At 50.9% G+C, this 22,974-nt stretch overlaps 1 protein-coding gene across 2 annotated transcripts in view; it reads left to right on the plus strand.

Annotated features, from left to right (window-relative positions):
• Positions 1-210: 210 nt before the first annotated feature.
• The window catches only part of HSD17B2 (hydroxysteroid 17-beta dehydrogenase 2), a 62,658-nt gene continuing 39,894 nt past the window's right edge, over positions 211-22,974 (plus strand). The window contains exon 1 of one of the 2 annotated variants that reach the window (XM_017342390.3): positions 211-770. In XM_017342390.3, coding sequence (XP_017197879.1) covers positions 521-770 — 250 coding nt within the window. In that variant the 5' untranslated portion in view covers positions 211-520. The remainder of the gene's footprint in view (positions 771-22,974) is intronic. The other variant, XM_008257668.4, reaches the window with a different exon arrangement.

A 22,974-nucleotide genomic window follows, 5' to 3' on the forward strand; every position in this document is an offset into this window, starting at 1 on the left:
CACGCAAGCGCACGCACACACACACACACACACGTGCTGCTCAGCCGAAAAAGGGACTTTGCACACACTGCCTCCCCAAGGCTTCTACAGCAGAATTTAATCTTCCCCTGGGCTAGAGGTTTTGTTCTCCTGTGCTCAGTTCCATTTCTGTCAATGATTATCCAGCCAGTCATCTCCCCAGAGGTGGGACGGTTGTCTTGAGAAAGCGCATGTTTGCCTGCCACTGCAAACGCACCTGTGCTGGGCGTGCAAGGGGCAAGGTGGGCAGGGCCCGGTCGGAAGTGCCCTGTATTTATGCTGAAGTACGTGCAGTTCAACTACCCACTGGGAATATGAGCCTGCAGGATGATGCTTAATCCAGGCTCATTCAGAAGGGGCCGGGGCTGTTCCCTCCCCTCCCTTCTTGCCTCTGCGCTCATATAATCCAGGCTGCCTGCCGCCAGCTTTTGCCCACTGGAATCCCTGACCCCGAGCGCAGGAAGGTGCAGAGAGGTGGAGAACGAGCGCTTTCTCCTGCGAGATGGCAGGGCTCTGCCTGGCTGCTGCCGCACTGCTGGTGGCGACAGTTCTTAGCAAATACAAGAAGAGCCCGGAGCAGGTGGGGAGCCAGGCAGTGTGCTTGGCCCTGGGCCTCTGGGCGGCCGTTTGCCTCATCAGCCTGTCCCTGTTCTGGGGCCTTGCACTCTTCTCCCTGTCATGTCTCCTCATGTACACTTACCTGTCTGAGCAAGAGTGGTTGCCGGTGGATCAAAAGGCCGTTCTGGTGACAGGTAAGCGGACGGGCGCTGGAATTCTTACCGAGCGAGGGTAGGGTCTGAAACTTGCTTGGCTTCTGTGGGACTCTGTCAAATTTGGCTTTGCAATGACATACTTGGCATGCAGAAAATGAAAGCACCTCCCTAGTGTTTTTCGCTGCGTGGTTCTGTTCGCTTCGAGAGGTGCAGGGGAAGGAGCCAGGGCTGGGAAAGAGAGGTGAAGGTGGAGTGCATCCGAGCACTGACTTTGCACTTTCCAAGGAATGGCTATCAATAAGCAAGACCGCCGTGTTTTGTGTGTTTCTTTGTACCGGCAATGTCCTGTGTTTGTCTTTAGGCTTAACCAGCATTTTGTCTGGAGGAATGCTGGGCTGGGTTCTAGACATGGGCTCAGGCTCCTTGGGTGGGCAGGAGAGCTTACAAAGCCAGGTTCTCCCGTCCTTGGTTGTGCTTTTGAAATCGCGAGGGAATCCACCTATGCCGTCTGCCTGGCCGCTCTGCAGAGCCTTGGGTTCTGCCTGAACCCTTCCTGAACGGGTCTGTCATTAGCCTGCTAATGTTTCTTAATTGGATCGAGCCAGCCGTGTGTCTGGTGTCCAGTTGCTCATTAGCCGACTCCTGCTTTTGTGTTTTATTCCATTGCAAGTATTGAGGCCAAATTAAATTCCTTTGAGTTGTGAAACTGGTTTGTTTGGTTGTGAAGTTCCAGCGTGGATAGGGCTTTAATTAGGATTATCCAGAGTTATCCTAACCTAGAAAGCACTGCCAAGATAAAGAGAGGATCCCAGCTGCAGAGTAGGTTACAGGGTGCCTCCCCTCAACCCCGTCCCCTGCCCCCACCCCCAGCTCCCAGTTTGATCTGCTGGGTGAAGGACTGCACGCGGTGTGTGTGGAAAGAAACAGGGGGCCTTGGCAATTCTCCGAGAAGTGAACTCTAAAGTGATTTTTGTCTATCTCCCCTTTTACTTGAACCTAATAACACAACTCCGTCTTGAAATGCAAGTTGGCGCTTGATGGGATTTTTAAGTACTGTGGGAAACATGCTTCTTACAGAAAGTGTGAGGTAGAAAACACAGCCGTGCAAGGGCCGTTTATCTGCATGAGCATGTGCTACGGTCTGCGCTCCTGCAGGTAAACGGGCTGCGTTTTTGCTTTTCTCTAGAATTCTAAGATGACCTGGATGAGAACCTGTAACACTGTCTTAATTGTTGCAATCTGTGTACAGCGGCCAGTACTTGAGAATGATCCAGATCAGACTGACTTCCCATACTTGTCCATCTGAGTGAAAGGAGATGGAACAAATCAGCATATTAAAAAAGAAATGGCAAGGCCAAGGGTGATGCTGATAGGATCTCCCCAGGAGTTTCCTGAGGAATGACATGCAGGGAGCGGCACTGCTAAGGCTAACAAATGAGTAGATAAACCTCAGGATAAATTCAGGGGAAGCTCAGGGTAGCTGAGACCATGACAACTGCTCTTGCTATTTCATCTTGTCAGCATTCTTGATGCCATGCGTTTAAAGCTGGAGGCCTGTGTTAATGCTCACAGACACACACCCAGACCAGGGTGTGCAGCTACTGAAATGCCCCAGCCTGTTGAATGGCCAGCAGGCGGTCCAGATAAGGTTTCCAGATCTTTGTCCTAAATGGAGAAATGTCAAATGTGAGTTTAGTCAGAGCAGAAAACACTGAGCCACCCTGAGTTCACAATAGCTTGTGTTTGTAACAAGCTTGTGCCTCACCTCCCAAAGACACAGTCCTAAACGCCAGAATCCCGGATGTTGAAATCTGGAAAAGGCAAAATCCCCAGAGTCTAAAATCTTCAAAGATCAAAAGCTGGGAAAAACAAAAAAACATGTAAAACTTCTTTTCTTTTCTTTTCTTTCTTTCTTTCTTTCTTTCTTTCTTTCTTTCTTTCTTTCTTTCTTTTCTTTTCTTTTCTTTTCTTTTTTTTTTTTTTTGACAGGCAGAGTGGACAGTGAGAGAGAGAGAGACAGAGAGAAAGATCTTCCTTTTCTGTTGGTTCACCCTCCAATGGCCGCTGCGGCCGGCGCACTGCGCTCATCCGAAGCCAGGAGCCAGGTGCTTCTCCTGGTCTCCCATGCGGGTGCAGGGCCCAAGGACTTGGGCCATCCTCCACTACCTTCTCCAGGCCACAGCAGAGAGCTGGACTGGAAGAGGGGCAACCGGGACAGAATCCGGCGCCCCAACTGGGACTAGAACCCAGTGTGCCAGCGCCGCAGGTGGAGGATTAGCCTATTGAGCCATGGTGCCGGCCTAAAAATTCTTTTAAAAGACACTTGCTTACATTTTTAATAGGGGATTTATTTGGAGAACAGATAAAAACATGACAGAAGAGTTCACAGGCCACTTTAGACAATCAAAATAAGCAACAACCACATATATACTTGTGTAAGCATAAACACTCAGAAAGTTGAACGGTGGTCTCGTGGGTCCGTAACGGTGCTGAGCAGACACAGCGTAATGGAGAAACACACAGGACTGTGCATGCCTGGCTGGGGACCTTGTCCACTGCCTGAAATACTGGGCTGGACAACCTGGTTCTTTTGATGAGCTCACTCAAAGCCACCGCATTTGCAGTTGCCCAGAGACGAGATCTCAGAAAATTTTTATCTTTCACAAATGCAAAAGTACATTTATTGAGGAATTTTCCACCTTCTTAGGTACTCAAATAATGTTTCCACACAAAGTAAGCATGGAGATCATGGACTTTTGACACCAAATTAAAAAAAAAAAAAGAAATGCATAGAACAGAGTCTCTATAAAATGTATACCTCTTGTATCAGAAGCAATGTGAAGATGAAATACAGAGCATAGTGAATTGTGACTAACAACTCTGGAAGCTCAATATAGTGAGGAAAGGCCGGCACCACGGCTCAATAGGCTGACCCTCCGCCTGCGGCGCCAGCACACTGGCTTCTAGTCCCGGTTGGGGCGCCGGATTCTGTCCCGGTTGCCCCTCTTCCAGGCAGATGTTTGGGAGGGGGGTGTGGATCTCAAATAGGACATGCTGAGACGGGGGTCAAGGAGCTGCAGTCTTCAGGCCATCACACTGTCCTTGGATGGGAGGGGAGAGGAGGCTTCAACACCAGGCACTCGGCACCCGTGGACTCTCACGTCCTGGTATGGCCCTCAGACAGCGCTGCAGCCACTGGCACCATGGTTAATGCACACAGAAGTGCTTGGGAGGTCCAGGGTACAGGGCCATCTCCTGCAATCATTCCTAGCTGTGTGGCACTCGGCACCCGTGGACTCTCACGTCCTGGTATGGCCCTCAGACAGCGCTGCAGCCACTGGCACCATGGTTAATGCACACAGAAGTGCTTGGGAGGTCCAGGGTACAGGGCCATCTCCTGCAATCATTCCTAGCTGTGTGGCCTTTGGTACCTCTGTTTTCTCCTCTGTAAACAGGGAATGATCACATTTACAGGAACACAACTCAGACTCTCAAAGGTGGAATTAGAGGAGAGAGTGAGTGGGAGAGAGATACGACAGGGTGACTGTGGGGGGGGGGGTCGAGGAGTGGTTACAAGGAATCAAGAGATAAAAAAGACTGACAAACAGATGGAGAGAAGAAACATCCATTTATTCATTTAATAAATATTTATTGAGAACCCAGGATGTGTCATGAATAAATATTTTCCACAGATAGTGGTGGAAGAAAATTTAGACTTTTTATTGTCAAGCAATGGGATCAGAATTGCTACTTATCCTTGACTTTGAACCCACACTCACTGGGGTTCCCTCCTCATCACCAGCATTTCCTTCCCAGCCCGTCCGAGCTTGCTAGGGGACACACAGGTAACTTGGGTGTTCCACCCTCAGTCCTTTCATCTTCACCCCTCTCGAGTTCTTCAGCCATCCTGAGTGTGAAGCACTGATTTCACATCTCCCACGTGCAGGGCACACGGCTAGAGGCCTCACTGTCCGACGGGAAGACAAGTCCACCTCTAACGGTGGCTAAGTTGAGCGTGGAGGAATCTGCAGGAGACCTCCAAGGTGCCATGCGGTGGGGCAGGTCCTGTGGATGGGCTGGGAGGATTCGACAAAGGAGGGGACTTGTTAAGAATCAGACAGCAGGGGCCGGTGCTGTGACATGGAAGACTAAACCTCCGCCTGCAGTACCGGTATCCATACGCACACTGGTTCGAGTCCCGGCTGCTCCTCTTTCTATCCAGCTCTCTGCTATGGCCTGGGAAATCAGTAGAAGATGAACCTGCAAGGGAGACCCAGAAGAAGCTCCTGGTTCCTGGTTTTGGGTCAGCGCAGATCCAGCCATTGTGGCCATTTCCAGAACAAGCCAACAGATGGAAGATCTTTCTCTCTGTCTCTACTTCTGTCTGTCTGAAAATCTACCCCCCAAATAAATAAAAATCTTAGAAAAAAATCCGACAGTATGTCTCTAGAGGGAAAATATACCAGGCTAATTTTTTGCACAGCCAGTACTGCATTTAAAACTCATTTATTAGATAATGTTTAATTGAAATTTTAAAAGTCGAATATAACAGAAGATGGATCTGGGAAAGGAATTGAGATCTGTTTTCAGTGAAGGTCTTTTTTTTTTTTTTTTACTGTTCCAAATAAAGGGCTCATGGAGGTAATAACTGACATTCTGTGTACAAGGAAACTGTGTCCAAAGCCACTGGCCTTCTAAGGGGCAAGAGGTCAGTTTCATCTGCATCAAAAGCCCTCCTGACATTAGCAGGGCTACAGCCATAGTTAGCTATTAGCCCACAGAGGCTATCTGGACAAAACACACATCCACTCATCAAGTAAATATTGAATATTATGTGCTCATGACTGCTTGATAAAGAACCTGGCAACTGACTGGATACAGGCGGGATGATGAAAAAGGCTACTGTGGACAGGGATGGGGGTGTTTGCAGAGCGTGATCATCTGAGAGATGCTGTATGCTAAGTTTGACTTCAGAACCGACTTTGAGACCAGGAAAGGTGGTTCAGGTGGAATGTCACAGGCCGTTGGAAATACAGGTGGACTGAGCACAGTGATGGTTGGTGCTGCCAGAGACCATATCAAGGAGCCACTACAGTCCCCGGGAAGCCCATGAGCTCATCTATCAGACAGAGTTTCCCTTGAGCCCTTTGCATGGGGAGCATGAAGAGGTTGTTAATCCACCTACTTTTGTAAGCGTCTGAGTGGAGGTTTTCATGGGTTCTGCCGGTGGGGCATTTTGAAAGGGGGATAGTCCCACGAATGAAGACCCACCCTGCTGCACTGAAGGCCAGGACCCGTGTCTTCCTCCTCAGCCACAGCAGAGTGCTTTAGATCCAACCCAGGACAGTGCTGGGTGAGGGAGCCGTGAGGGAACTAACCACGGCAATGAAATGTCCTCTCCTTTCTGGGGTCATTGGTTGGACACCAGAGGACTGCCCTCCTCTGCCCGCTCACTCAGGTGCTTATCTCCGGGTCTCCCTTTGCTGCGAGCACCTGCCTACAGAGCGCAGAGGGACAGGACCAGCCTAGAGGAGGCTCCATTGTTCCGCAGCAGCTGAATTGCTGGCCTGCTCTGGACAACCTTTGTGTGGGCTTTGTTCTAAGTGTGCCCTGGCTTTCCCAGGGGATGGCACACTATGCCCTAGCCCCACCAGGAGGCTGAAAGTTCCCTCCGGGGTCCCTGGTGCCCTCCTGGTCACCAGAGGTCAACGCGCATTCCAGCACCGCCAACCCTATTGTCTGGCTTCCTTTGCCATCCAGGGCACTGAGTGCTCCTGCTGTCCCCGTTCTCTGACCCCTGACACCTTAGATTCTTTGTCTCACCTTTCCCCCAAGGTAACCTCTAAGGCTTGGTCCTTGGCCCTCCTATTTTGCTACATTCTCTTCCTGCTCCAACGGAAGCAATGGTCTCCTTTGTGTGAGGGCTGGCTAATCTGTGGTTTTCTGTACCTGTTATTCCACACCCTCCTGACTCATATTTATAGGATTTTAGCCTAAGACTCTAAACCTGGCACAGGTAAAGCAAACTTATATTTCCTCCTGGTCCTTTTAGTTTTTGAACTTTGTTGGTTTTTTTTTTTTTTTTTTTTTTTTTTTTTGACAGTCAGATTTAGTCAGTGAGAAAGAGAGACAGAGAGAAAGGTCTTCCTTTCCATTGGTTCACCCCCCCAAATGGCTGTTACGGCCGGCGCTGTGCCGATCTGAAGCCAGGAGCCAGGTGCTTCCTCCTGGTCTCCCATGTGGGTGCAGGGCCCAAGCACTTGGGCCATCCTCCACTGCACTCCCGGGCCACAGCAGAGAGCTGGAGTGGAAGAGAAGTAACCGGGACAGATCCAGCGCCTCAACTGGGACTAGAAGCTGGGGTGCTGGCGCCACAGGTGGAGGATTAGCCTGCTCTGATGGTAGCCTTGTTGGCATGTGTGACTCCGGCTGCCACCTGTGTTTGGGTGATGCAGAAGTCTCTACGTCTCACCCAGCCTTGTGTCCTGCACTGCTCCTTGAGACTCTCCATTTGCGTGTCCCAGCGTCAGTGTATCCCCAGCCTGCACTCCAAGTTCCCCCAGATCCTGCCACGGGCCCAGCATTCTCCGCTCACTTGATGGCAGTATCCTCATCCAGCCATCTGTCCACGTCAGAAGATTCACAGCCGCCTCTGAACCCTCCCACCAACGTACCTGAACCAGAACCCGAGAGTCCCCCCGACTTTCCTCTCCTTCATTGCCTCGTTCTGCTGCCTGTTGACTCCTAACCCAGCGGCCTTCCCTTGCCTCCTGGATCGCTGTCCTCCTTCCCACCCCCATCGTCATTCCGTGTCCAGTCTCACCATTTCTCATCGGGACTACTGGAACAGCATCGTGATCGCTCGCCACACCGCACGTTTGCTCCGTTGTCACCTTACAGCCAGGATGGATTTCCCACACTATCAATCTGATGAATCCATATTCCTCTGCTGAAAAAAATCCTGCTACAGCCGCCACATACCCTACACAGTCCACTCGTCTTATGTGCAAAGGCTCTTGACAACAGGGATGGGATCATTCACTTCCTCTACATGCCCCAATGTCGGATAAAGTTCTGGATACTTACGAGCTATTGAAAGTTGTATGTTGGCCGGCACCATGGCTCACTAGGCTAATCCTCCACCTGCGGCGCCAGTACTCTGGGTTCTAGTCTCGGTTGAGGCGCCGGTTCTGTCCCGGTTGCCCCTCTTCCAGGCCAGCTCTCTGCTGTGGCCAGGGAGTGCAGTGGAGGATGGCCCAAGTGCTTGGGCCCTGCACCCCATGGTAGACCAAGAGGAAGCACCTGGCTCCTGGCTTCGGATCAGTGCAGCGCGCCAGCCGTAGCAGCCACTTGGGGGGTGAACCAACAGAAGGAAGACCTTTTTCTCTCTGCTTTCTCACTGTCTGTAACTCTGTCAAAAAAAAAAATCTGTATGCTGTCTAGACACCATCCACAAAAATGTTAGCACCTGTGAGGCACATCAAGTATCACCAGGGAGGTAAATCCTGTGATTTTCATTAGGGCCGCCGGTTCAAACAACTTCTGGTCTCAAAAAACTGTCAGAGGTTGTCCTTGTCTACACTGCCTGCAGCTGCCTTGCCCACTGGATCATGTCAGCACCTGACCCTGAGTGCTCCACAGATTTCAGAGCTCCTTATTTATGCTCCTAATGATGAACCCTTCGGAGGTCCTGCACTTGGCCACATCCTCCACTTCCCAATTTTGGTGAGGGTCAAGAATTAAACTAGACTGTAGGGTGTTGACATACCTGAGGTGCCTCAAAAGTCATATGGTCAAGCTGAATTAAAAAATCAGTTTATTGGGGGTCAAAACAATTTGAAATCCATGCACAGTGTTTCCAGTTTTTGAAAGGCCCCTCGTTTGTATCGGGATACGCATGGGTATGATTCTGAAGCAAGGCCAGAGACCAGGCTGACGGGTGGATGGGTGAGAGAGGTCCACTGAACTGAACCACCAGAAGGTACCCAGACGATGGCTGAGAGAAAGCAGCATGTCCAGGCGCCGAGGGACCGAGATGGGAGCACAGAGATGGGCTGACGTGGGGGACCACATTGCATGTGGATGACCAGAGGCCCTCGGGCTTCCATCCACGCACACTGTCCTAGAGCAGCCTCTCCTGTTTAGCCCAAGACTCTCTACATACACCATTCTGCTGCTCCCTGCCTCACCCTCTCTCACTGGCCCACACGTGAGATCCTGCCTCGACACTCAGAATCACCAACTCCCGTGCAAAATCAAACCTAAAACTCAAGAGTGGGGACTCCTGGGAACTTGTTAATACCCTTCGAGTCTGAGGACACGCGTTCCAGGGACTGTACCAGCCACATCTCAATTTGAACCGGTGCTCCATATGGCCTTAGAAGAAACAGAACCCAAAGGGCTTGGCCACTTAAGAGTTCTCCAAGCTGGCACAAGTTAACTAGCCTGCCAGAGCCATAGTAATCCCACCAGCACTGCCAGGGAAGCAATGAGATGAGACAGGGAAGGGCTTTCCACAGCTGGCACGTCTCACTCTGAGCCCAAGAGGAGCAGCGTGAGGCTGGACAAGAGCGTGGAGAGAGGGCCTCCCACTCTGGCCAAGCAGAGGGAACCCCTCCTTCGGATCCTCCCACTCAACACCCACTCCTTTAGCCACTTAAAGTTTGAGAGAAGCTTCTGGAATAAGGCACAGAAAGTCTGTGTTAAGATGATGGCGTAACTTACTCCTCATGCAGGATCTCTGTCCTTAATGTGCTGTACATTGAGGCTTAATGCTATAACGAGTACTCAAACAGTATATTTCACTTTGTGTTTCTATGGGGGTGCAAACGATTGAAATCTTTACTTAATGTACACTAAACTGATCTTCTGTAAAAAAAAAAAAAAAGAAAAAAAGAAATTATCAATTCCCAACTTGACTCTCACTGGGATTAAACATGACAATAGGTCTGATCTGATTTCATCATCATTTAAAAAAAATCATCTATTATTCCTCACTTTATGTTTCTGTGTGGGAGCAAACTGCTGAAATCCTTACTTAATGTATACTAAGCTGATCTTCTGTATATTAAGATAATCGAAAATGAATCTTGATGTGAATGGAAGGGGAGAGGGAGTGGGAAAGGGGAGGGTTGTGGGTGGGAGGGACGGTTTGGGGGGGGGAAGCCATTGTAACCCATGAGTCGTACTTTGGAAATTTATATTCATTAAATAAAAGATAAAAAACAAAAAACAAAAAACAAAAAAAGATGATGGCGTAAACTAATACATCATCTCGGGGGAACACAGGTTCCCTCCTTGTAACACTGTCCTGCCTGGGGATGCTTCCCACGCAGCTTCCAGAAGGAAAGTCACTATCGGCCGCCCAGCCCGCATGGGGATCAGAGGCTGGGGCCAGGCGTGCCCAGCCATGCAGGGTCCATTTTGGATGGCACCAGGCAATTTCCTTCTGCCTCTGGCTGCCCTTCTTCTCTGCTCCCATGATGCCCCTGCAGCCCCACTCGTCTGTCTCTCAGCCCAATTCTGGAAGGAAGCAGGAATGCTCAAGACTGGGAGCCAAGCACCACGGGACGGAACCTGGATGGTGACATCTTGCAAAGGGTGTGAGAAACCGTGGGCCACGTAGGGTCTAGGACACATGCCCCAACCAGCGTCACATTTCCTGTTTCCAGAGTGACACAGGCACCGAGGGGCCAATGGCCGCTGACAGACTGGTACTGAAAGTCGGGGTCTAGAAGAAGGAAGCGGGGAAGTCCCACACAAATGAGGACACACCTGGGACCACGGGCGGCTGCCCATTCTCACCGCCAGCCTGTTAGTGCTAACTCATCAGACTGTGTTTTCCCACTGGAAGCAGGAAATCGTAAATTTTCATGTGTGAAATCTTCCCTATAAAGCTGGTGATTAGTTCCTTCTCATATTTAAAACAACCCCAACCCCGCAGATCAAACAAAACATATCCTTGTTGCGAGCTGGCTCTGGTTCCTTTAAACGCTTCAGAGAGAAGCAGGTGAAGAAAGAACCTTCCTCTTGCGCAAACCATTGCATCATTTGGCATCATTCCCGTGGTGACTCTGGTATCATGGTTCCTGCCTCTTTCCCAGGTCTTCCGCAGACTCCTTTAGAGAGGGGCTGAGGGAGGAAGAACTTCCCCTCCGGCAAACTTCTCCAAACTCGAGGGCTGTGCGGCTCCCTGAGCCTCCTGCAGCCCCTCTGGGGAGGGGGCATGCTGTTGGGGTTAGGACGACACAGTCCTCTGGTCCCCAAGCAGTGTTTGGCTACATGCGTGGAGGTCTCGCTGGCCTCTTCTCCTTTTTGTAGGCCAGTGTGACACTGGGGAAATGGAAGTAGGAGGTGAGAATGTCTCATCCTGCCTCTTGGGGTTTACAAAAGTCACAGCTGGGGCACACTCTGTTTTGGACTCACCATCCCCACCACCAGGATGTCCTTTTCAGGATCATCCAATTTCATCCAAAGAGCTGTTTGAGTAAGCCCGGTGACAGGGAGCTCACTACCTACTGATAGGAATCGTTATATCTTTATACGGCATTGATAGTTGTAAATATCTGCCTTATAATGAGCCAAAGTAATCCTCCCTGAAACTTGGCTCTGCCCTTGGCAGTCACATAATCCAATTAAAGGACTCTGCACACCATTGCCCTCAAACATGTGGAGTCTGCCTCCTATCACAGCCAAATCTTTGAACTAAATCTTCTCATTCCTTTTGCCGTTTCTCCCATGACCTAGATTCCAGAACCTTTGCCACTCTTTCAAGTCTTCTCTGGCCCATTTCCCGTTTCTTGACATTCCTCTGAGATGTTGACTCAGCGAATAGCATGTCCCACCTCGGGACAAACAAAACAAACCAGAGTGGAATGAAGTGAGGTGAAACTAAATCAACACATCCAAGGTTCATTAAAAAAAATTTTTTTGAAAGGCACAGTTAGAGAGAGAGAGAGAGAGAGAGAGATGTTCCGTATCTACTGGTTCACTCCCCAAGTGATGCAGCAGCCAGAGATGGGCCAGGCTGAAGCCAGGAGCCAGGATCTCCATCCGACTCTCCCACGTAGGGAGCAGGGACCCAAGCGCCTGGGCCATCCTGTGATGCATTCTCAGGCACACTAGCAGGGAGCTGGATTGGAAGCAGAGCCGCCAGGACTCAAACGGGCATTCATATGGGATGTCGAGTCACAGACAGCAGCTTAACCCTCTGCAACACGAGGCTAGCCCCTTGCTAGGTTCTTTACTGGGTACTGTTGCTTGGTGGAGTGGGGTCAAAGAATCCTTTCCTCCCTCAGTTGCATCCTGAACAAAATGAAAAGCCCTGAGAAACCAGGGCCAGTGGCCACGCTGTCAGTTTCATTTCCAGTGGAACCCTTGGCAGAAACGTCTTTGGTGTGTGGTGAGGACTGCGCCCTCCGCTCTCTGGGGTTTTCTTCTTTTTCCCATGCCTGACCATTTCTCTGAGTTGTCCTTTGGGTTCCCCTGCTACACAGAGAACAGACTTCCACATCCCACGAAATATTCACATCAGCCTCAGCAGTCAGATATTTTGCTCTCCGTCCCCAGGAAATGAGAGCGGAGAAGCCAGAGAGAGCCCAGGAGTGTCACAGTGATAGGATCCCTCGCAAGGCAGAAAACACAGCAGTGAGGAAGCAGCGTTCCTCCCTCAGCCGGGGCTCAGGAGGCAGACTCTGGGTGGAGGAGGCTGTGTTTGCCCTGCGGCTTGTGTGAGGATGATCCAGGGAGCTCTAAGCTTCAGTGGAGTCAGCGCTGGGCAGTGTGTTCACAGCCGGCCCCCGCCCCCATCTCCATACCCCTTCAGTTCCTCCTAAGTTCTACACAATATGCAAAGGAAAGTCTGGGACCGCCCACTGGCCCTGAGCTCTTGGACAAGCTGCTTCACTTCTCAGAGGTTCACCTTCCTCAGATATAAAATGAGAAACCTGATTAATGTCTCCCCTAAGGATTAAGGCAGAATTATGAATAGCTATTGTTGCCTGGTGCATGGTTGATGCTTCATGAAATATAATGAGTTTGGCTTTTTTCTTATACTTTCCATCCCATCACCTCCTTGACAAAGGACACTCGGGGGCAAGGGGAGCTTGGGCGTCCTGCCTTCTGTGCCCTGCCTGAGCACTGCTCCGTCCGTCTCATTCAGCACGGCCCTGCCCCTTGGTTTTTGCATTCTGCCTGCTCCTTGACCTGCTAGGTTTCTCTGTGTAGCTAATTTGCTTCTGCCAGCCACAGTCTCGTCTGGATTCTCACTCACAGATGCTTTCCCATGCACGGGGAAGGCTTCTCCAGCTCCTTGGCTTTGTGCCTTGGTCTACCACTGGGTCTTTTTTTTTTTTTTTTTTTTTTTTTTTTTTTTTTTACAGGCAGAGTGGACAGTGAGAGAGAGAGAGAGGAAGGTCTTCCTTTGCCGTTGGTTCACCCTCCAATGGCCGCCGCGGCCAGCACGCTGCGACCGGCGCACCGTGCTGATCCGATGGCAGGAGCCAGGTACTTATCCTGGTCTCCCATGGGGTGCAGGGCCAAAGGACTTGGGCCATCCTCCACTGCACTCCCTGGCCACAGCAGAGAGCTGGCCTGGAAGAGGGGCAACCGGGACAGAATCTGGCGCCCCGACCGGGACTAGAACCTGGTGTGCCGGCGCCACAAGGCGGAGGATTAGCCTAGTGAACCACGGCGCCGGCCGTACCCCTGGGTCTTGCCCTCCAAGCCCTGGCCACACCAGAAAGCTTCCTGTGGGACTTTTTTTCTCTAGGATCTCTCCTCAGACCCCGTCAGTCCTGGTCCTTTTACTCTGAATTGTCTTTCAGCTCCGTTTGAACGAGAGTCTTTGGGGGGCCTTGGATTGCAGAAACCCGTGCTTTAGGCAAAATGTTTGTCCATCTGTCACTCTTGCCCCTGAGTGCCCATCTCTCTTCGAGACACTCGGCTGGGGCAGGGGGTGGGACTGTGAGCAGGGAGCATCAGTGATTCCGGCCGGGGGCTGCAGCTGTTGCTTTCACAGCTGTGTCTCCAACAACTACTTGTTGATTACCCACAGGCATCCTGGTGATGCCTCAGGGACCAAAGCCAGACCAGGTCCCTGCCCTCACGGAGCTTAACTTTAGAGGAGGACATAACACAAAGGGCCCCCCAAAGAGAGGAGAGCGTCCCAATGCCACACACCCTCACGGCAAGGAGAGTGGTGTCGCCCAAAGCACTGTGGAGTGACATCTTTAGTCGGCAGTGTCTGTGTGTCAGGCAGTGTGTTAAGCATCTTCCATGTCTCATTTCATTGAATTCTCACAGACAGCTTACAAGGCAGTTGGCAAAAATCACTAAAAACTCCATACATGAAGAGCAAATAGACTAAACAGACCCCACGGCCACACCCTAGAATGATTACGATCAAAATATTGATGAGATGATTTCTGTTATTAACCTCACTCAAAGATGAGGAGCTCCGATAACTAAGGTTACAAAACAAATAAGTAAGAATCTGCACTAGAACGCAAGTGCAGATCATTCTCTCTCAGCCCATGAAGGCTGAAGGAGCATTGCAGACAGGCAGATGGCCAGTGTACCTCCCTCTATGGAGAGAACAATGAATGCCGCTCAGGCAGGTGTCTCAGACCGGCAAAGCTAATCCAGGCATTGTTGGTTTCCACACTCGGACCCAGGGTCTGTGATAAACGTGGCATTCAGCAAAGGAAGGGGAGCTCTATACCCCAGCAGGGCACCACAGAACATCGCACTCAGGAAGCCAGGAGCTTCCCTGGGGTCCCCACCGCCACCCCGCCGTTAGCAGGAGCGGCCTCTCTGCAGTGAGAGGCTATAACGGTGCTGAACAAGGTGGCTTCTCAATGCTCACAAGCCTGACACCGTTTTCCATATATTCCCAGCTGTGCCTGAGCTTGTGACTTCAGAATCTGCCTAGTGTACTTTTCTTTAAAGATTTATTTATTTATTTGAAAGTCAGAGTTACAGAGAGAGAGAAGTCTTCCATCCACTGGTTCACTATCCAATTGGCCGCAACAGCTGGAGCTGTGCCAGTCTGAAGCCAGGAGCCTCTTCTGGGTCTCCCATCTGGGTGCAGGAGCCCAAGGACTTGGGCCATCTTCTACTGCCTTCCCAGGCCATAGCAGAGAGCTGGATCGGAAGTGGGGCAGCTGGGATCAAACCGGTGCCCATAAGGGATGTTGGCACTGCAGGCAGCAGCTTTACCCGCCATGCCACAGCACCAACCCCTCTAGTGTACTTTTGAGGTGAAGTTTTGGGAAAACTTAGGGAAGATAAAACTTGGATAGGAGGTTTTAGAAAAAGAGGACAATGTAGAAAAGGAAGAATCTGTGCAGTTATAATTTCATCAGTATTTACTGAGTGCTCTGTGCCAAGGACTGGGAACAGTGGCAAACAGCAAATGTTTATTACATTTCATAAAGTGTGATGGGGGACACAGACAAGAAACCAGAATATCAGAAGGCATTGTACCATATGAGAGTGCAGAGGAGTGGGCAGAGCTAAGACCACCCAGGAGGCTGGGACGGAGGTCCTGAGCTGTGAGCGCAAGCACCCATCTGCTGGACTACATGATGATGGAAGGGTCATAGCACTTACTGGTCACGGGGTCTAGGCAGAGAAGAAGCGGATAGGCTCACAGCACATTGGTCTTCCCCCTTCAGCACCCTCTCTGTGTAATTCCTCTTTTGACTGTCTGGTTTGTCAGTGGGTTGCGTGCTCTGTGAGAGGCGGCACTGTGTCCCCGGGTAAAGCACAGCACCCATGACTGGGCCAGGAAATGAATGCACACAGACAGGAATGTGCAGAATGGTTCTGAGGGTCTGAGAAGGAGCGTCGGCAGTGAGAGAGACAGCAGATCTGCAGATTCTGAGGGCAAGGACGTGAACTGGAGAAGAAGACAATATCTTTTATTTGCAATGTGTTCAATTTGGTATGCCAAGGGTTGTATCCAGGTGGGTAGAAGTGAAGTTAAAATCCAAGAAAGAGACAAAAACCGGAGAAAAAATTAGGATAGTGTTCCACATGGGAAGGACAAGTGAAGCTTTGGAAGCTAAATTGGTATCTGAGAGGGAAGTGCACATGGAGTCCAGGACAAGGGGCATTGGGTCCACTCGTGTCTGTAGGATAGGACGTAGAAGGCGGTGCAGAGTCGCAAGGACGAGTAAGTTCCAAAGAGGAGCTGCAGCCACTATTCCCATGTAGGGTAGGCTGAAGGAGATGAGAGGATAACTCGGAATTCCATGCCTCGGTGGTACTGATTGGAGCTAATTGTTTGAGGAAATGCTATAGGAAGGATCCCTAGTACAGAGATATGAGGAGAGGATGCTAGTAGACGATACTGAAGTTTTGAGAAGATGGGAACATAGCTTCATTGACAGTGAAGAGAGAGATAAGAGAAAGGATCAAATAAAAGAAAGGATCAAATCCTGTTATCTACAAGATAAGGAAAAATGAGAGCCATGGGTGTCTCGGCTTTTGTTCTTGTGCAAAGCTGTTGGTTAGAAAGGCAATTTGCTTGTATGTAAATCTTCAATGATTTTTGTTGCCAGTTGTGGTTATAGGGTAGCTAAGAGAGTGATTCGAGGAAACGTCATGATGGAAGCAATATGGCTATTTTCTGAGCTGGAACAAGATGGTCTCATGGTGAGCTCTTGTCTCTATGTTCAGCTTCAATTAAATCTCTCACATTGACATCCTTTTCCTTTTACCAACATCCTCTATGATTGAGGATTTTTTATCTCTTTTTTCACCTTCCAGCAGTGTCTCTTGATGGGCTACAATCTGGATCCCAGGAGATTATTTGGCAATGTCTGGAGATATTTTTGGTTTTAACAACTAGGAGGCATAGAACATGCTACTGGCTTTGAGTGTTGCAGCCAGGAGTCTTGCTAAACCTCCTACAATGGACAGAATAGCCCTCACCACAAAGAATTACCTGACCTCACACGTCAATAGTTCTGAGGTTGAGACACCTCGTTCTGGGATGTGGACTCCCTAGACCAGAAGCCATGATGTTCACATGGGTCACGGGATCCTCAAGTGCCAGCAACACACATGACGGGCACCCTGTCATAGTAAAAGGAAACAGACTGAACCAGACCTGGGAGAATCAGCCAGCTTGATTGCAATTTTTTGCTTTAGTGCCCAGTGGCAGAGGGTTCTGGGAACTGTCTGGAAAGCAAGCTCACAAAGGGCATTGCAAGTATTCTGTAAAGAGGGAGAGGAACAGCCTTGGGGCTTCACCAGGAGACTGACATAGCTACAAATGAGAGAATCTTGGAACAAAAGGTCTGGAACCGCAGGTAACACAAGAACACCCAAGACCAGGAGCAGTTCATTGTTCTGACAGATAGACTCCAGCCAGCCGCTGAAGCAGCAGAGGCAGAATTTTAAACAGGCAGAAAACAGAGAGATTTCCTGTGGTGGTAGGCAAAGGTGAGGCATCTCAGTCCACCGAGGGGCTGCACGCATGCAGGGAAGGTCACACTTCGGATCAGCTCCTTGAATTCGATGGCTGGCACCCATGACTGCACATCGGAATCACTCGTGGGACCCTGAAGGACCCCTGATGCTTGGACACCCATTCCCAGAACTCAGATTTACCTGATCTGATGTGTGGTGTTTCTTTAGGGAGCACACATCCCAGGTGAAGCTAATGGGTAGCCTTACGTTGAGAATGAGCTATATCTCAAAACATGATTCACGCAGCTCCTCTCTGCAATGCCCTAAGTGCCCAGTTCCACTGGGTGTCTCAGAACGTACATGTATGTAACTGAGCTCTTGACTTTGGATCCTAGCCTACCTGGCCCTTGCTTAGGATTCGCCAACTTGGTGAACTGCATGGTGCAGCATTGTGTACAGGCGAGAATCCCACCAGTTACCCTTAACCCCTGTTCCCAGCTCATTTCCAGGGCTGTAACTGTTGCTTACAGAAGGCACCTACATACACCCTCTGCTCTCTACCTCCACTGCCTCTGCCGTAACCAAAACTGCTGCCATCTCTTCCTGGTCTCCTCCTGGCCTCGGGGATTCTGCGTTTGATGCCTTTACCCATTCTCTGCAGAGGACTGGGAGTGTCCATATCTGGCTTAAGATCTTTTAAAAGCTTTCCCCTGTAGAGAATAAGAACTCAAAGGCCCTGCACGATCACAAGAACAGAGGACCCTCTTCCTGCACGGCCTTCCTTATTCCTTAGCTTAAAGCACCATGCTCAGAGGCCTTTGCATGAATGTCCCCTACCTCCACACCTGCTTTACAGGAACAGCTGCCTCGCCTTCATATCTTCATCTAAAGTGGGGTTTCTTCATCTTGGCACTGTTGACATTCGGTGCTGGAAATTCTCTGTGGTTGGGGCCGTTCTGTACATTGTAGCATGATTGGCTGCATCTTCAGACTGTACCCGCTGGATCCAGTGGGATCCCACTCACGCCTGGTGTGATGATCAAAAACATCTCCAGACAATGCCAAATGTCTCATGGGGGGCCATGAGAACTGCTGGCTTAAATACTATTCTTTTGAACAGGTATTCCCTGGTCTTCAGTTGTTTTTCTCAATTTCCATATCCTATGAGTTGCTTTCATCAACTTTTTCCACCTTTAAATTAAATATATACTAACTGGGGCCAGTGCTGTGGCATAGAGAGTTAAGCCTCTGCCTGCAGTGCCAGAATCCCCTACGGGCACGCATTTGAGTTCCAGCTGCTCCACTTCTGATCCATTTCCCTGCTAATGTGCCTGGGAAAGCAGTCAAAGATGGCCCATATGCTTGGGTCCCTGCACCCATGTGGGAGATCCAGAAGGGGTTCCTGGCTCCTGGATGTGGCCTGGCCCAGCCCCATTGTGGCCATTGGGGGAATGAACCAGTGGATGGAAGAGCTCACTTGCTTTCTCTCTCTCTGCCTTTCAAATAAATAAAGTTAAAAAATGCATACCCACCTGTGCCTCACCCCACTAGATGCTCTTAACTGTTTCACCCAGTTCTGTAATACCAACATTGAGTGCAGCTCCTGACTTACAGTAGATATTCAAGAAAACAGGCACTGAGAAATGTGTGCTTGCATGAATGGCTCCTGGGCGTGCAAGGACCTCCACTCGGGTGAGAGAGGAGATCCAGGACAGCAGCAAGGGCATGGACTTTGGGGCAGCAAGTTAGAGGTTCCCAGCTCTGCCGTCTACTAGGAATGAGACCTGGGACAGCTTAAGTAATATCTCAGAGTCTCATTTTATTTACCTGCAAAGTCGGGATACTATCCTTGAGCGCTGGATCAGTTGTGTGGTTTTGCCTGCTCTCTCCTTGACCCCCGGTGGTTGGAACGTTTCTCCATGTACACGTGGCACCTGACGCCAGTCTCCATTAGGGCTCACCGTTGCCAAGGGCAGGATCACACTGTACTCTCAGTGTCTCATACAGAGCCAAGCACATTGTAGGTGCTCAGGAAATGGCCTTTTGAGCAGTAAGACTAACGGTTGTACCTGAGACTTAACGATAGCTCTGCGGGCTCTTGCTGCTGTGACGATCCTCCTAGGGGTTGGTCCTTGGGAAAAGTGACCAATCCCAGGCCCCTCACTGCTGGGTTAAAAGAGTAGCAGGAGGTGCCTGTTGTTGCTATTCAGGTGCACGTTCTGATTTCTTACAGAAAGCTGGGAATCTAGGCCAGGAACCTTCTGTGTCCTCCTTCTCCCCTGGCCATTACGAACAGCCTGTTTCATGGACATGGTCTGTCTCTTAGACCCAGGGGATGGAGTTGGGTGGCAATGCTCAGCTCGTCCTTTTGGCCAGCACAAGGGGAGCTTCATGTCTGCATAACAGTTCCACTGAGGGATCCTCCAATTTGCTTACAGCACGAGGCTCCCTTAGCAAGCACTCCTGAGGTCCTCTGCTTGCTTTGGAAGCCTTCTCAGCAGACCGTTCCCTGGGATTGTGTTTCCCTGGGACTGGCTCCCTGGGCCAGGAAGTGGCAAAACTGGGATCCGAATTTAGGTCTTGAGGATCTTTCTACTTCTCATGCTCAAAATTTACAATGCAGGCGAAGAGCCTTCTTCCTTTCTCTTAGGGTGGGGTTGGGCAGGGACCCAAGATACCACCTGCTAGGGAAGAGGTAGACCCCTATGTTTGTCTCCTGGGGCTGCTCTCACAGAGCTGAGTTCTGAAATGTTTGGCGTCAGAATTGTTTCAGATTTTGGATCTTTTTCGGTTTTAGAATATTTTCATCTGTATAATGAGATACCGCTTTTCAAGTCTAAATGTGAAATTTTTATATACAAAATTGACACACAGACTGTAGTTGATATTATACAACTGTGTTTTGTGCACCTGTGTTTTTAAATTTAATTTATTTGAGAGTGAGAGAGAGGAGAAAGAGAAGAGAAAGAGAAGAAGAGAGAGAGAAGAGGAGAGAGAGGAGAGAAGAGAGAGAGAGGAGAGGGGAGGGGAGGGGAGGGAGGGAGAGGGGAGAGGGGGGAGGGGAGGGGGAGGGGAGAGGGGAGGGGGAGGGGAGAGGGGAAGGGGGAGGGGAGGGGGGAGGGGAGGGGGGAGGGGAGAGGGGAAGGGGGGAGGGGGGAGGGGAGGGGGGAGGGGGGAGGGGAGGGGGGAGGGGAGGGGGGAGGGGGGAGGGGAGGGGGGAGGGGAGGGGGAGGGGAGGGGGAGAGGGGAGGGGGGAGGGGAGAGGGGGAGGGGGGAGGGGAGAGGGAGAGGGGGGAGGGAGGGGAAGGGGGGAGGGGAGAGGGGGAGGAGGGAAGGGGAGGGGGAGAGGGAGGGGGGAGGGGAGAGGGGGAGGGGGGAGGGGAGAGGGAGAGGGGGGAGGGGGAGAGGGGAGGGGGGAGGGGAGAGGGGGAGAGGGGAGGGGGAGGGGAGAGGGGGGAGGGGGAGAGGGGAGGGGAGGAGAGAGGGGGGAGGGGAGGGGAGGAGAGAGGGGGGAGGGGAGGGGGAGGGGAAGGGAGGGGAGGGGAGAGGGGAGGGTGAGGGGAGGGAAGGGGAAGGGAGGGGAGGGGAGAGGGGAGGGGAGGGAAGAGGAGAGAGCACACTCCTGACCTTTGATTCACTTCCTAAACGCCCCCATGGCTGATGCTGGGTCTGCTCAAAGCCAGGAGCTGGGAACTCAGTTTGGGTCTTCCCCATGGGTGTCAGGGACCCCTTACTTGAGCTGTTCCTTGTGGCCTCCAGGGTGTGCATTGTGAAGAAGTTGGATTCAGGTATGGAAGGCAGGCAAGAGTCAGAGAGGTCACATGTCCTTGGGTTAAGACTGATACACTGTTGTGTAGAGACCACAGGATGGTTGTATAGAGTCTATTCGCGTAGTCAGGACTCGAGCCCAGGCTCTCCAGTATAGGGTGCAGCCATCCCAAGAGGGGGCCTAAGTGCTAGGCTAACGGCTCCCTCCCGTGCCTGTTCTGTGAACAGTCAAGAGTGGAATTTTCCATCTGCGGCATCAGATCAGTCAGTGCCCTCAAAATTCTGGGTTCTGGATTTTCAGATTAGGGGTGCCCAACCTGTACCACACGTTGGTGGCTTAAAACACAAATGCATCTTTCACAGTTGTAGAGGCTGGAAGTCTGAAATCAAGCTACTGGCAGGCCCATGTCCCTCCGAAGGGCCTGGGGAACAGTCCTTCTTGCTTCCTGGAGCTCCTGGTAACCCCAGGAAGCCGGGACCTGTGGTCCATCACTCTAGTCGCGGCCTCTGCCTTCCCACACTGTCTTCCTTCTGGGTGTCCAAATTTCCCTGTAAGTACCCTGGCCATATTGGATTAAAGACTCATTCTACTCCGGCCTGAGCACAATTAGTTGTGTCTGCAACTACTCAGGTGTCCCCAAATAAGGTTACGTCCTGAGGTACTGGGAGTTAGGACTTCAACCTATCTTTTGGGGGACACAATTCAATTCATCACATTCCCCCTACCAAAAGCAAGGGTCTTACGACCACAAAAACAGTGTGGGTGTTTGTTGCACAGATTTGTTGGCTGTGGGCAGATCCACACTGCTTCTCCCTTCCTCCCTGTCCCCAAGGCTGGCCTCAGCCCCTGGCAGCACAGCTGAAGACTGTCTTATTCACCCTGCGGCCTTTCACAGCCTCACCAGGGGCTGCCTCCTCTTGCCCTTTCAGGCACAGGAAAGCGGATCCTAACTCCAAGACCCTTTAAGCTTTCCTCGTGTAGCCCTATCTGCCGTTTGGTTTTTTATCACAGAGGTCTCCATTGTCGCAGGGTAAAAATGACCAATGCCCTGTACTTTTCTAAACAGTGTTTGTTCTCACGTCACTGCCTGGCTGCATAAATATTTTGTTGATGCTAGATGGACTTTCATCTCGACTTCTGACTCTGAATGTGTCATCCACACTGTGTCCAGTCTGTGTTCATTAACTAAACGTGCTTTCTAGGAACTTCCTGTCCCAGAGACACAGGCTTCACTGTGTGGTAGGTACAAAAGTCAACAGGGAGCCCAACAAGTCCGTGCACATCAGGAAGCTAACAGTCAGAGCGACCTGGACCTCAGGGAAAAGAAGCCAGTCCAAAAGGTATCAGAGGCAGGGAAGACTCAGAAGCGACACGTCCTTGGGTTAAGACTGATAGGCTTGTCAGCGCCGCAGCTCACTAGGCTAATCCTCCGCCTTGGGCCGCTGGCACACCGGGTTCTAGTCCCGGTTGGGGCGCCGGATTCTGTCCCGGTTGCCCCTCTTCCAGTCCAGCTCTCTGCTGTGGCCAGGGAGTGCAGTGGAGGATGGCCCAAGTGCTTGGGCCCTGCACCCCATGGGAGACCAGGAGAAGCACCTGGCTCCTGCCATCGGATCAGTGCGGTGCACCCACCACAGCACGCCGGTCGCGGCGGCCATTGGAGGGTGAACCAACGGCAAAGGAAGACCTTTCTCTGTCTCTCTCACTGTCCACTCTGCCTGTCAAAAAAAAAAAAAAAAAAAAAAAAAAAAAAAAAAAAAAAAAGACTGATAGGCTCTTGTGTAGAGCCTACAGAAAAGAGATCATTGAAATATCACCACTTTTTATTCTCCTGAATTTAGAACATATGAGAAAGATTAAAACCCAGGAACATAGACACAAGGGTAGCAAATGAGAAGTTGAGCCGAACTGGAGAAGTCCACAGTACTAGGCAGGTATGCTGAATTTCCCAGTACCCAGCCCAGCGTGGGGCAGGGAGAGACTGAGGGGGTTAATGCGTGAGAGCCTGGCTGTGGCTGGCCTCTGGAGACGTGCAGTCAACTCTGAGACTGTGCACAGGGG

The sequence above is a fragment of the Oryctolagus cuniculus genome, chromosome 18 (genome assembly GCF_964237555.1).
Source record: "Oryctolagus cuniculus chromosome 18, mOryCun1.1, whole genome shotgun sequence".
NCBI lineage: Eukaryota > Metazoa > Chordata > Mammalia > Lagomorpha > Leporidae > Oryctolagus > Oryctolagus cuniculus.